A 13603-nucleotide genomic window follows, 5' to 3' on the forward strand; every position below is an offset into this window, starting at 1 on the left:
AGAACAGCAAACTGTTTAGGATGTTAGAGGCAAAAGCCAATCAAGTCACATATGCAAACGATCTCTGTGTTCCGAGGCAAAGGCCAATGAGGCTGCATATGTAAATAACCTCTGTGTTCTGATTGGCTATGGGGAGGAGAGGAACAGCAAACTGTTTAGAATGTTGGAGGCAGGACTCAGGCAAAGCAGCCAGTGGATAGGGAGACCCTCTGAATGACAGATCAGAGAGCGAACTGATTTTGGAGCGTGTGGAATGTTCTAGAGAAGTGCCACCACCATTCGGCTTTTATTTATAAGGGAGATTACAAAGACAACTGCATAAATTTGGTGACCTTGGCAGAAAGGAATGAAAGCATTGCTGCTGCCCTTCGAAAGAGAAATGTTAAAACACGGGTATGGCCTACGTCCAAGTCTAATGATGTTATAGGTAGAGGAAAACTGCAGTAAACTGGTTTCCCTCCCACCCACTTTGCAATGTTCTTGAATAAGGTGCTCCTCTCAGTCAAACAGATATCTAAAGAATTCAAATTAATACGCAGAAAGTTTGAATCTGGAGATGTATTTTTTTAAAGGAAAAGAAAGAACTTCTCTTCAAATAATGTCTCCCCCCCCCCCATAAAGATATTGTATTGTCTCTCTGTTTTGGCACTGAAAACTACCAGCAATCTTGCTTCTCTCTCTCTCTAGGAGGAGATTTTCTAAATAATTACTCAAAACATGGGTGCATGGGCGCAGTGGCAAATAGGGCAGGATTGCGCAGGCGCCAACAGTGCCTGCCCACAGACACAGCCGGTGCCTATTATCAATGACTGTGGGTTGTTCCCGCCTTAGCAGCGCTTGCGTCCACACTCAGGGAACTGGAATCAACGCGCTCTACACACGGTTTGCTTCCACTTTCACCTGCTATCTTTTAAACCCGGGAGGGAAGCGGCACAAGGCGGCTTGAGTACGGCTGGGGGACGCCTGAAACATGTGCCTGTGTGAACCCGCCCCTTTAATCCGCTCCTGAAACGTTTCCCTGCCGGGCCAAACTGCCAGTCTGAATGTGGCCCCTGTGTAGGGGCCAGGGGCCATGAATCAAGAAACAGATCCTTTTCATTGGTCCCAGGCAAACCACATGACCCAGAGACCAGGATGTGCCACAGAATGATCATGGAGGAGATTTTGACATATGTGACAGGGTTGCCAACTATGACTTAGGAAATTCCTGGACATTTGGGGGGCTGGAGAAGGCAGGGTTTAGGGAGGGGACCGAGCTCAGCAGGGTCTAATGCCACAGAGCCCACCCTTCAAAGCAGCCATTTTCTCCAGGCGACCTGATCTGTGTAGTCTGGAGATGAGTTGGGATTCCTGGAGATCTCCAGGCCCCAGCTGGAAGCTGGCAACCCAAATAGGTGAACATCACATAAACGGAGGAGGGAGTGCGGTGGCTGAAGCCATCTCCAAGGTCCAAGCCCTCCGCCTCCGTTCAGATATCATTTTACATAGTATCCCGCTTTATTGTTACATCAGCATCTTCTGAAGAAGATGGCTATTGATCGCGGCCTTTTCAATTGCAATTAAAACTATCATGCAAATTTGAAAGACCGCTTAATCTTCAGATATTCATTTCCCAGCTAACTAGATGCAGATTATAATTATGCCGGGTGGAAAAGGAAAATATGCTACTGTTTGAACTGTAGACCTTTAACATTAATTTCAATTCGAATAATATAAGTTTAGTAAAGGTTTTCCCCCTCCTCTCTCCTCCTTTCCAGAGAAATGAAAATGCACGCACACGCAATGCGGAGAGGTGGAGAGAGAGAATTAGTCCCAGTTTTGAAGCTGACTTCCTTATGGCAGCGTTTTATTAATAGCTGTCAATGTGACTAATAGACATTTGTAAGAAGCTAAACAGACATTTGGTACCTGGATTTGGGTTCAAGCATGTATCCTCCTTCTGCAGTAATGGCCCAGGCTTCAGGAAGCAAGGCAACCCATTAATTACCAGTCTTTTTATGCATGGTTTGTAGCATGAGAAAGTGGCAGTTTGAACCAAAGTGGCCCATAAATATTAGATGAAAAACAAATATAAGGTGAAAATCTTTAAGGTGAACATCTTTCAGGAGCAGCAGACTGGCACGGAAGCAGCTCCTGTTCAGATGCACATTTTCCCATCCAGCCTGGAGGTTTTAAAGAAACACTGTTCCGCAAATTAGCAGAAGTAACCAGCAGTACATGGCACTGATTGCCCCATGCCCGGGTTATCACAAACCCACTTTTCCCTCAGTAACCTTTTTTCATTTTTTTTAAAAGATGAAGTAAACATCCAAAATCTACCGGTGAGCACAGTGCCCCTGTAATGGCTAGTTCTGACTTTCTGAAGCCTGCCGCGTCCCTCTTGCAACTTAATGGACTTCCACTAGGATGACCGCAGCCTCCAATCATTCAGAATTGAAAAATGCCCCTTGAGGGAACACAGATAAGTTAAGCCAACTGAAGCCACTCCCCAGATGAAAAATAAACACCAAAGGTTCTTGCAGCCTAAATTATGTTGTCGGCTGATAATGTGGGTCAGTTCTTCATTGGGGGGGACTGGTAAAAAAAATATCTCCAGGTGGAAGTAAACAGAGGCAAAAGCCGAGGGAGGCCAGCGGAAGAACAAATTGCAGAAGCAAGACCATTTCAGAGCAAATCAAAGATAGCACTCATAAATCAAATCACCGGCTCAACAGGACTAGAGCTCTCTAACTCTGCCTTCTCTCTGCAAAGTCTGCTGTTTCTTACAACTGTACTTGTACACCTTTGTACACAGCTCTCTCAGGCCAAAAAAACCAGCTAGCATTTCAGGTTGCCAATCTTTGGGTCCCCTGGCTATACCCTGTTTCCCCGAAAATAAGACCTACCCAAAAAATAAGCCCTAGCGGAATTTCTATGCATTTGTGGTATAAGCCCTAGTGTGTCTTCTTGAGAAAAAATAAATATAAGACAGTGTCTTATTTTCGGGAAAACACGGTAGTACACCCACAACCATATGATAATTAATTCATTAATTAGTTTTTGGGGAGGCCATGGTGGCTCAGAGGTGAAGACGCTGAGCTGCAGACTGGAAGGTCGGTAGTTCGGCAGTTCGAGACCCGAGTGCCGCGTGACGGAGTGAGCTCCCGTCTCTGGCCCCAGCTCCTGCCAACCTAGTATATTTAGTTATGCCGGCCACAGAAAGGTAACAGTGTTCCATGCGCTTCGGCGTTTAGTTATGCCGGCCACATGACCATGGAAACACCTTTGGACAGCGCTGGCTCTTCGGCTTGGAAACGGAGATGAGCACCACAACCCTAGAGTCAGATTCGACTGGCTTTCGAGCAAGGGAAAACTTTACCTTTAATTAGTTTTTAGGAGTAAAAGCTCCCTTCCTTAGAAAGCTTATATCCCAAAAATCTCGTTAGTCTCTAAGGTGTCACTGGACCCAGACTTAGCTGTATAACGATGAGTGTTACATTTTCATGGGATAATTACGTTGGTTTATTTCTGGGGAGAGGTCATTTTAAGTGTGGTCATCAAGTGTGCTCTTCCCTCGGAAGAGATTAGCAATCGGCACCCAAATAAAGAATCCAGACCGCTTCCCTACAACAGGAAGAACAAGGAAGGCAGCAGGAGATGCCTGAGACGCCGTTGTAGAATTATAGGCTCTTATTTCATCACCACTGTAATTACACCCCAAAAGGTTACATCATGTGTGTTCCTTTCGTTAATGAGTGTAATTTTTTAAAAGGCTATTTTCAGCCTCGCGTTTGTTTCTTAATTCCTCTCGTCCTAACTGAAGAGAGGGGGGGCACACCTGGAGGCAAATTCAATTAATGGCCGAATCTACACACACTTCCCCGCATAATTTAAGTTCCTTTTTTGGGGGGTTAATTAATTCATTGGCTGCGTCTCCGCTAATCGGCAGGGCATGTTAACACGTACTAGGTTCTTATAATAGCTAATGTTTCCAAGAGCCAATGGGGATTTTTTAAAAAACACAAGCCCATTCAGAGGGGTTCCCAACCTCCAGGTGGCACCTGGAGATCTCCTGCTGTTCCAGCTGAAGTCCAGCCGACAGAGGAGGCTTACCGGCTATTGGAGAGTTTGTTCTATTACTGATCGGGTGCGTGGCTTTGAATGATTATAATAGGATTGAGTTCTTTCCTGTAATACTGGTCTGAAGGCTTTTATACACTGTGAGGGCTGTGCTGAGGATTTTCCCTCCTACATATACCATTGTAAAGTCTTCTGTACATTATGAGTACTTCATGAAGTAGTGTGAACTTCTTGAAGAAGAGCTATCGAAACGAAGATCAAAATCCGGAGTCTTCGTCTTTGTCTGTGCACCATTTATGGACTTGCATTTTGTCTGTGTAGCGTTTATGGACTTGCATTAGTCATGGACCTGTACATTATATGATGTGATTTGGTTTTACTGGTATATGTGGCCCCCTGTTATTCTTCTTATATACATTTACTCTTTTTGCATTACTATTTGAGCACTTGTGGTCTGCGCTATTTGCACAGTGCTTGCTTTCTTTCTGTATATTGTAGACTGTGATATCGCATCTGTTCATGGGACACTGTGGCATCACATCCTGCTGAGGCCCCTCCCCTGCCCAAACCCTGCTCTTCCCAGCAGGGTTGTGCCATATTGTCTCTGGAGACTGGCGGGGAATGGAAGGGTAGGGTGGCCAGATCCAAGTTGAGAAACTCCAGGAGATTTGGGGGTGGGGCCTGGAGAGTTCAACCTCCAAAGCATCCATTCCCCCCCATCCCCCGAGGAACTGATCTCTGTAGTCTGGAGATGAGCTGTAATTCCGGGGGGTCCCCAGGTCCCACCTGGAGGCTGGCATCCCTACTCTCCAGGCTCTACCCTACCCCCCCCAAAAAAAAACAACTCCAGGTATTCCCAAACCCAGAACCGGCGACCCTAGCATTCAGGCCTGCACCCAAGGATCATCAGAACAAGTGCTGTGGACCCCAAGGGGTCCTGGAACTTCTATTGTCGGATCAGCAGGCCCTCGTGCCACATGACAAATCATCACTATCCATCCATCATATATCTATCTATCTACCTACTTCATCATCTCTATCTATCTATCTATCTATCTATCTATCTATCTATCTATCTATCTATCTATCTATCTATCTATCTATCTATCTATCTATCTATCTATCTATCTATCTATCTATCTATCTATCTATCTATCTATCTATCTATCTATCTATCTATCTATCTATCTATCTATCTATCTATCTATCTATCTATCTATCTATCTATCTATCTATCTATCTATCTATCTATCTATCTATCTATCTATCTATCTATCTATCTATCTATCTATCTATCTATCTATCTATCTATCTATCTATCTATCTATCTATCTATCTATCTATCTATCTATCTATCTATCTATCTATCTATCTATCTATCTATCTATCTACCTACCTACCTACCTACCTACCTATCTATCTTCTTTATCATCATCATCATCATCACCATTCATCCATCCATCCATCCAAAATGGAGATGAGCTACAAAACTACTTCAGAACATGAGTTGGTTATTTACATTTAAAAAAAAATGTCCAGAAGTCCCACCAGACGTCAACATTGCACTTCCCGTGACTTCCGGCCAGGTTGGACCCTGACGGTAGGTGACCACCGAAGAAGGTAATTGCCTGGGCAAAGAAGCAGTGGGAGGTTTAAGGTGTTCTAGAGGGACGATGTTCCAGAAGGCTCCCATCATCACTCTACGAGGTCCCTTACCTGCTTTTAGCGGGGGGAGGAGCTCCTGCTCCGGGACCTTTCCTGGACATGATACCATAGAGTTTTCAGGACTATGATATCATAGAGTTTTCAGGACGAATGCTAGAGCATCCCACCGACAACATGCCCAGCGGAAAAGAAGTGGTGCGGCGTGATCACACCGGCAATCGCTAGGCACCACTTCCGTGGCAAACGGGATTTTTTTTCCTCGCTGAAGCATGATCATTTGTGCGCATCCTGTGGTGACTTTGAAAAAAACATCCGGTTTGCGACGGGACATGGATGGGCGTCGGATGCCATGGGATTCACGCGGAAATGTGATCAGACGCCCTCCCTAGCCCCGCGTTTTCCAGAAACGAGTACCTCATATGTGGTAGTTTTTTTACTCCGCATCTTTGGCGAGAAGCCACGTGTTAGCCACGGGTCCACTATGCCTCCCAGATGTTCCGGTGTGATCGCGCCCGGAAAATCCGTGGGACAATCGTGCTTTCAGTGCAGCAAATGCTCCGTGTGAACGGGGCCTTTGTTTTTTATTAAATGTTGCTTTCTTCCAGGCCATTTCTCTTTTGCCTCGATGTATAAATCTATATATTTGTTTATATATTTGTTTACATCTATATATTTGTATACATCTATATATTTGTTAATGGCTTTCAGGCTCACACAGTGAGCGCTAATCTTAATAAATCAGAAAACAGATGGACTTTCTTTTTTTTCTGTTTTGTTTTTGGTGCAGTCTTGAACTCCTGTGTTCAAATCCTACTTACAGACAGACTGGCCTTGGCATGCTGCTAATGACCAGACTAGACAAGGCACTGGGAGGTAGGTGAATGGACTCTCAGCGTGTTTGTGATGATCAACAGAAGCCACAGGAGAACCTGATATGAGTCAAGACTGGGCCGGGGGGAAAGGGGAAATTAATTTGCTGATGGCAGTCGGTCTTTATAATCAATGTGCAATTGCTTTCAACCAGCCTAGGCTGTCAATTATATCAACGTAGCACAGATTGGGGGTGGGACCCAATTATTACTTGATGGCCCTCTCCTGAGTCATACACAGTACATCCACGCGGTTTAGGTATTACCATCTTGCCATTATGTAGTTTAGTTGGTTTGTAGGTTTTTAACTGAATTTATATGGAATTGTTTTATACAGAATCATAGAATCGCAGAGTTGGAAGGGGCTATCCAGGCCATCTAGCCCAATGCAGGATCAGCCTAGAGCATCCCTGACAAGTGTTTTTGTCCAGATGCTGCTTCAAGATTGCCAGTGAGGGGGAGCTCACCACCTCTTTAGGAAGCTGAGTCCACTGTTGCACAACTCTGGCTCCGGTCACATGGGCCAGATAACACGGGGGGGGGGGGGGGGGGGTGGTTGGCCATGTAGCCCTAAGCGGAGTGACACCCTTCTAATGTTTCGGGTCGCACTGCTTGTGCAGTGCTGTCGAATGGCTGCATGCAGCCGAGCTCCGTACAACAGCCCTGTAGGCAGGGCCAGATTTAGACTTGCTGAGGCCCTCGCACGCGCAGTTCCACAGAGCAGCACTGCTTTCAGTTTCCTGTTTGTGCGCATGCGCTTACGAAAAACATCCAGTTTGTGACGGGACGTGGACGGGCGCCGGATGCCATGGGATACTAGCGCTCCCATGATCAGACGCCCTCCTGTGCCGCGTGTTTTCTGGATACTAGTGCACAGCGGAGGTATACATCTGCACAGCATGGTTCCAATCCAAATTACCTTCCTAGCTACTATTTATTTTTTTTAAAACGTTCAGATAGAGATCCAGTCACAGATATGTCAAAATCTTGACTAGTTGTATCCTCTGGGTTGGCAAGTATGGACTGTGAAATTTTGGGAGATTTGGGGGTGGAGGTTGGGGAGAGCAGGATTTGTAGAGGGAAGGGACTCAGCAGGGTACAATGCCATTGAGTCCACCCTACAAAGCGGCCATTTTCTCCAGAGGAACTGATCTTGGTAGTTCTGGCCTGGACGGCCCAGGCTAGCCTTATCTCTTCAGATCCCAGAAGCTAAGCAGGGTCAGTCCTGGTTAGTACTTGGGTGGGAGACCACCAAGCAAGTCCCGGGTCACTACGCAGAAGCCGGCAATGGCAAACCACGACTGTTAGTCTCTTGCCTTGAAAACCGTACGAGGTCGCCAGACGTTGTCTGCGTCTTGTCGGCACATTCCACTCCCGCCAGTTTCGCTCGAAAACCCCCGTTACACCTTGGCTTCTGCCTTGTGCAAATAGAACCCGTGGGCGTTCGTTTCCATGTCACTTTGTTTCCTCATGCCTATTTCTCTCCCCATGAGATTTACTCTGCTGTAACATTATTCTCGTGTCAAACACAAATGACACATTTTACACACATATCATAAAACTGGTGTGAAAGAAACAAACAAATCAGGAGTGTCGGCAATGAAAAAGGGCAAAAGGAAAAGGGTCGCGAGTCCAGGGCTCTTTTCGTAGAAAAAGCCCAGCAGTAACTCATTAGCATAATAGGACACACCCAACAGCAGAAACTCATTAGCATATTAGGCCACACCCCTGAAAGCACAGCTCATTAGCACATTAGGATGCACCCCCACGTTACCAGAAGTGTGGTTATCCAGCCACACCCACCTTTTGCTTGTTATTCTGTTTACCTTGTTTGTTGTTGAAACCCAGGGCCTTTTTTTGTAGCAGGAACTCCTTTGCATGTTAGGCCACACACCCCTAATGTAGCCAGTCCTAATGAGTTCCTGCTGTTGGGTGTGGCCTATTATGCTAATGAGTTCCTGCTGGGCGTGGCCAACTTGGGAGCCAGCCGGAACTCCGTTCCTGTGCGTTCCTGCCCCAAAATAGCCCTGGTCGCGACCACAAGAGGCAGACAATGGCAAGCTGCCTCTGCTTCTCACTTGCCTTGAAGACCCCTATGGGGTGGCCAGAAGGCAACTGTGACTCCATGGCCCTTTACAAACAACAACAACATTCGGAAACAGAAAGAAAACGAGCATATTGATGCATCCCTAATGAGCAGTATCTCCGAGAAGCCGGAGGTATACAATTCTTAATATAGAACACACTTTGAGTCCAGTGGCACCTTGAAGACCAGCCAAGTTAAATTCTGGGTGAAAGCTTTTGTGTGCATCCACACGTCTTCAGATACATTGAAACAGACTTCCTCAATCCTTACATATAGGTAGAGAAGTGTGCATGCACGTGAAAGCTTATACCAAGAATTAAACTCTGTTTAACTAGTTTGTATCCCGCCCTTCCTGCCGTGGTGGGCTCGGGGCGGCTTACAGAATATACATATATATTGAAACAACAAAATATGATTAAAACACACACAAAAAATGAATTAAAACCACAACACGCAAAATTTTGGTAATAAGAAACATAAATATTAAATATTAAGAAAAAATGGTGTATCTATGTATATGTGTATGTATATATGTATTTTCAGAACAGAATCCATTCTTCAGTGAAACCCAATAAATTTAGAGGCGATCAGTGTTCCCTCTAAGCTGAGTTAGTGTGAGCTAGCTCACAGTTTTTTAGCCTCCGGCTCATACATTTTTGTCTTAGCTCAGGAAGGAGGGCTCCAGATCAGACTAATTTATGCAGCAGCCCAATTGCCCGCTCACAACTTTAATGCCAGTAGCTCACAAAGTAGAATTCTTGCTCACAGGACTCCACAGCTTAGAGGGAGCATTGGCTATGATATTGGAGAAGTTATTGTAGCAGTGTCAAAATGAGCTCCCCTCAAAGGCAATATGCTCTCTAGCACCTTCACAATAAATAATGATTTCCATTGAGTTTCCTATGGCAGGTCTTGAATGAAATGAAGCTAAATTACAAGCAAAAACAGGTGACAGGCCAGTGAATGCAAATGTGTGTCAGCAGTCAGCAGTGGCAGGACGCAACCAACGGTGGCTTTCCTTCACTTCGCTGCCAGTTAACACGATGCTTTTCACTTCTATTGACTGATCGTGAAGACACACGTCAATATTAGCTTTTACTCCCCTCCTACACTTTTCCACACAATTTAGCATGATTTCAGATCGAGACCAGCACTTTCAGATTTCAGCAGAGCAGGCAAGGAGGGGGGAAAAAAAGATTTCAGGAGAGGAAGGGAAGTTCTTGGCAAAGCATACAAAACAAAAAGTTGTGAATCTGAATAAACTGGGGATAAATCAAACCGTGCCTCAGGGTGGGTCCCTTGTATAAGGCTCCCATTGACTGACCTGGGTTGGGGAATTACCTCTCCCTGAGGAAGTGAGGACAACAAAATGGCCTCCACATAGTGACACTCAAGGGATTTCCTCGAGTCTCTATGGTAAATGTCTGTAGGTTTGGAAGGAAGTACCTGGGGAGGGCAGAGTTTGGAGAGGATGTGATGTCATTTGAGCTGTGGTGCTGGAGAAGGCTCCTGTGCATTCCTTGGACAGCAATGGTGACATAAGAACATAAGAGACGCCAATGTTGGATCAGGCCAAAGGCCCATCCAGTCCAACACTCTGTATCACACAGTGGCCAGAAATACCAGTGCCATCAGGAGGTCCACCAGTGGGGCCAGGACATTAGAAGCCCTCCCACTGTTGACCCCCCCCAAGCACCAACAGAGCATCACTTGCCCCAGAGCCCCTATCTATACCTTGTGGCTAATAGCCACTGATGGACCTCTGCTCCATATGCTTATCTAATTCCCTTTTGAACAAGCAAGTATTGGACAAGCAAGCAAGTATTGGAGTGCATAAAACCAGACATGTTACTGGAAGGAAAAATAATAAACCTGTGACTGACTTATTTCGGCCGTGTCGTGTGGAAGAACTCACTAGAAAAAGCGATTATGCTTGGATTGGTTAGCGGCAAAAGGAAACCGGGCCACCAAAGAACACAGTGGCTAGACACCATAAAAGTCGACACCAAGCATGAGCATGGAACGACTCAAAGAAACAGGACAAGATTGGAAAATGTGGAGAGAGCTGGCCCATAAAATCACCAGGAGTCAGACACGACTGAATGGATAACAACAATGACGTCACTTCCGGGGGACATCCTAGAACAGCCTGGGGCAGGGATCCTCAACCTTCTTGAGCCTGTGGGTACCTTTGGAATTCTGACACAGCGTGGTGGTCACAGTCACAAAAGGGCTCCTGCCGGAAGTGGATCCAGCCACAAAATGGCTACTGCAGCATACTTTCAGTCACACAGTGAACCTTCTTGTGCCGTGGTGGCAGCTGCTGCCAAAGCAATGTTTTCAAAAACCCGCAAGGCCGATTCAATCCCTGGGCAATCTTTGCTGGGCAAAAGCCCCACCTGGACCCACTGACTTTCTCAAAACACTTGCTGGGCACGAGGGATGGGGTTGGCAGGCACCATGTTGGGGACGTCTGGTCTAGACTATCATCTGGAGATGATCACATCACATCCTCTCCAACCTCTGCCCTTCAGGCACCACCCCCAATCTCCCGGCATTTGCCAAGACAATGTTGGGAACCGAACCCTTGCCCCTGAACTTACAGTTGCCTCAGAAGGAGAAAAGGGAGTCCTGGCCAGCCCGAGCCTTCTCCAGCTCCCAGGACATTTGCTTCCTTCAAGACTACTCCTTCCCTAGTTTGTCACCTCCTTTCTCTTTTCAGCAGAGCCCACACACTGCTGGCCATGTTCCTTTCCAGGAGCCCCCTGAAGGTCACAGAAGTCCAAGAGTACACCTTGGTCCCCTTGACCACCAGGTCAACACTTTCCAACCTGCAGAGATAATCACCAAGAAGGGAGCATGTCTAGGTTCCCTTAGCAAATGGGACAGTGTTGCCCGATCTGATTAATATAGCAGAGAGAGCGGGGCCAGGGGCACAGCTGGTTGGCCACTCTCTCTCTCTCTCAGCCTGCCAGGAGACATGAATGAAACATCTCCTTGGGCAGGAACCTGCTTGGAGGCAGCTCTTCCTTCCTGCCCCTGGTGGCCACTATTCTAGTGACAGTGTCCTCTTCGTCCCCACTCATGGGCTGGGTGTGTCTCACCCTTTTGCACCACGGTCACTTTTTCATACTGCACATCAACAACAGTCAGAGCTCTTTTTGTAGAAAAAGCCCAGCAGGAACTCATTAGCATAGTAGGCCACACCCAAAAGCAGGAACTCATTAGCATATTAGGCCACACCCCTGACAGCACAGCTCACTAGCATATTAGTCTGCACCCCCATGTTACCAGAAGTGTGGTCATCCAGCCACACCCTCCTTTTGCTTCTTATTCTGTTTACCTTGTTTGTTGTCAAAACCCAGGGCCTTTTTTTTGTAGCAGGGACTCCTTTACATGTTAGGCCACACACCCCTAATGTAGCCAATCCTAATGAGTTTCTGCTGTTGGGTGTGGCCTGTTATGCGAATAAGTTCCTGCTGGGCGTGGCCAACTCGGGAGTCAGCCGGAACTCCGTTCCTGTGCGTTCCTGCCCAAAAATAGCCCTGTTTGTCAACTTATCCATTTCAGTCAACCCACTGCAACCTTGGACATTCATTCATTCCACTGCAACCTTGGACATTCATTCATTCATTCATTTTTGCTTTTAGCATGCATGTCTAGAGCCATAGGTGTGGATTCCAACCAGTTACTTGGTGTGCAGAAACCATGACTTAGCCAGAAACGTCACTGCTCCCACAGGCATCATTGCATGTAGTCTAAAAATATTTATCTACGGAGAAAACCTCCCTCGAGCCTCCCAAAATGGTGCTCCAGAACAACTGTTAATTATTAGGTCCAGATGGGTAGCGGTGTTTGTCTGCAGCAGCAGAAATAAGCAAGAGTTCAGGAGCACCTGAAAGACTAACAAACCTTGTGGCAGGGGAGAAGCTTTTGTGAGGCCCTGCGCACCTGAAAGACTAACAAACCTTGTGGCAGGGGAGAAGCTTTTGTGAGTCCCTGCTCACTACCTGAAAAAAGTATATGAAGAAGTGAGCAGTGGCTCACAAAAGCTTATATCCTACCAAAATTTTTGTTAATCTTTCAGGTTCTAGAAGAAGAAGGAGAAGGAGAAGGAGAAGGAGAAGAAGAAGAAGACGAAGAAGAAGAGATTGAATTTATACCCCGCCGTTCATTACCAAAAGGAGTCTCAGAGCAGCTTACAAACTCCTTTCCCTTCCCCTCCCCACAACAGACACCCTGTAAGGTAGGTGGGGCTGAGAGAGCTCTTGACAGAAACTGCTCTTTTTCAAGGACAGCTCTTATCAGAACTGTGGCTTGCCCAAGGTCATCCAGCAGGTGCAAGTCGAGGTGTGGGGAATCAAACCTGGTTCTCCCAGATTAGAGTTTGAGCACTTAACCACTACACCAAACTGGCTCTACTGGACTCTTGCTCTTTTCTACTGTTGATCAGTAGCTTTGCCATGCAAAATAAATGCTTACCTCTTTCTTGGTGAACTCTGGCGGATGGTCGTTTTTGTCGTCAACGACGATGGTTGCCGTGGCGGTGCCAGTTAATCCCACATCCATGCCTCCCAGGTCTTTGGCTTCTATAATGAGCTCATATTTTGGATTTTCCATAGTCTGGAGAGAGAGAGAGAAGGAAGAAAAGTTATACTAATTTCATTCATTGGCCAACTGTATGCCACAGAAAATTGGACAGGATGGAATAAAAAAACCCCAGAACCTTATGTTACAAGGCAGCGTATAAATGATTTAAATAATTAAGAATTACTAAAATGCTTAAAAGTTGTGTTCCCTCCATAAAACCATCAGGCGAAGGATTTGCTGAACATTTTTCAGATCCTGCATAGCTGGGAAGGTAGAAAAAGCATCTACAGAACTAAGACAGGTCACCTCTGTTGGTTTTGTTTTGTTCCAGTGG

General features: G+C 46.2%; 1 protein-coding gene across 1 annotated transcript in view; it reads right to left on the reverse strand.

The window, feature by feature from the left end:
• Nucleotides 1-13302, reverse strand: part of LOC107107577 (cadherin-13-like) — a gene marked incomplete at both ends in the record, with an annotated part of 64348 nt that extends 51046 nt beyond the window's left edge. The window contains one exon of the mRNA XM_015407885.1: nt 13162-13302. Within this exon, the coding sequence (XP_015263371.1) occupies nt 13162-13302 (141 nt within the window). The remainder of the gene's footprint in view (nt 1-13161) is intronic.
• Nucleotides 13303-13603: the final 301 nt, after the last annotated feature.

This window comes from Gekko japonicus, unplaced genomic scaffold (assembly GCF_001447785.1).
Source record: "Gekko japonicus isolate JY-2015 unplaced genomic scaffold, Gekko_japonicus_V1.1 scaffold4372, whole genome shotgun sequence".
Taxonomy (NCBI): domain Eukaryota; kingdom Metazoa; phylum Chordata; class Lepidosauria; order Squamata; family Gekkonidae; genus Gekko; species Gekko japonicus.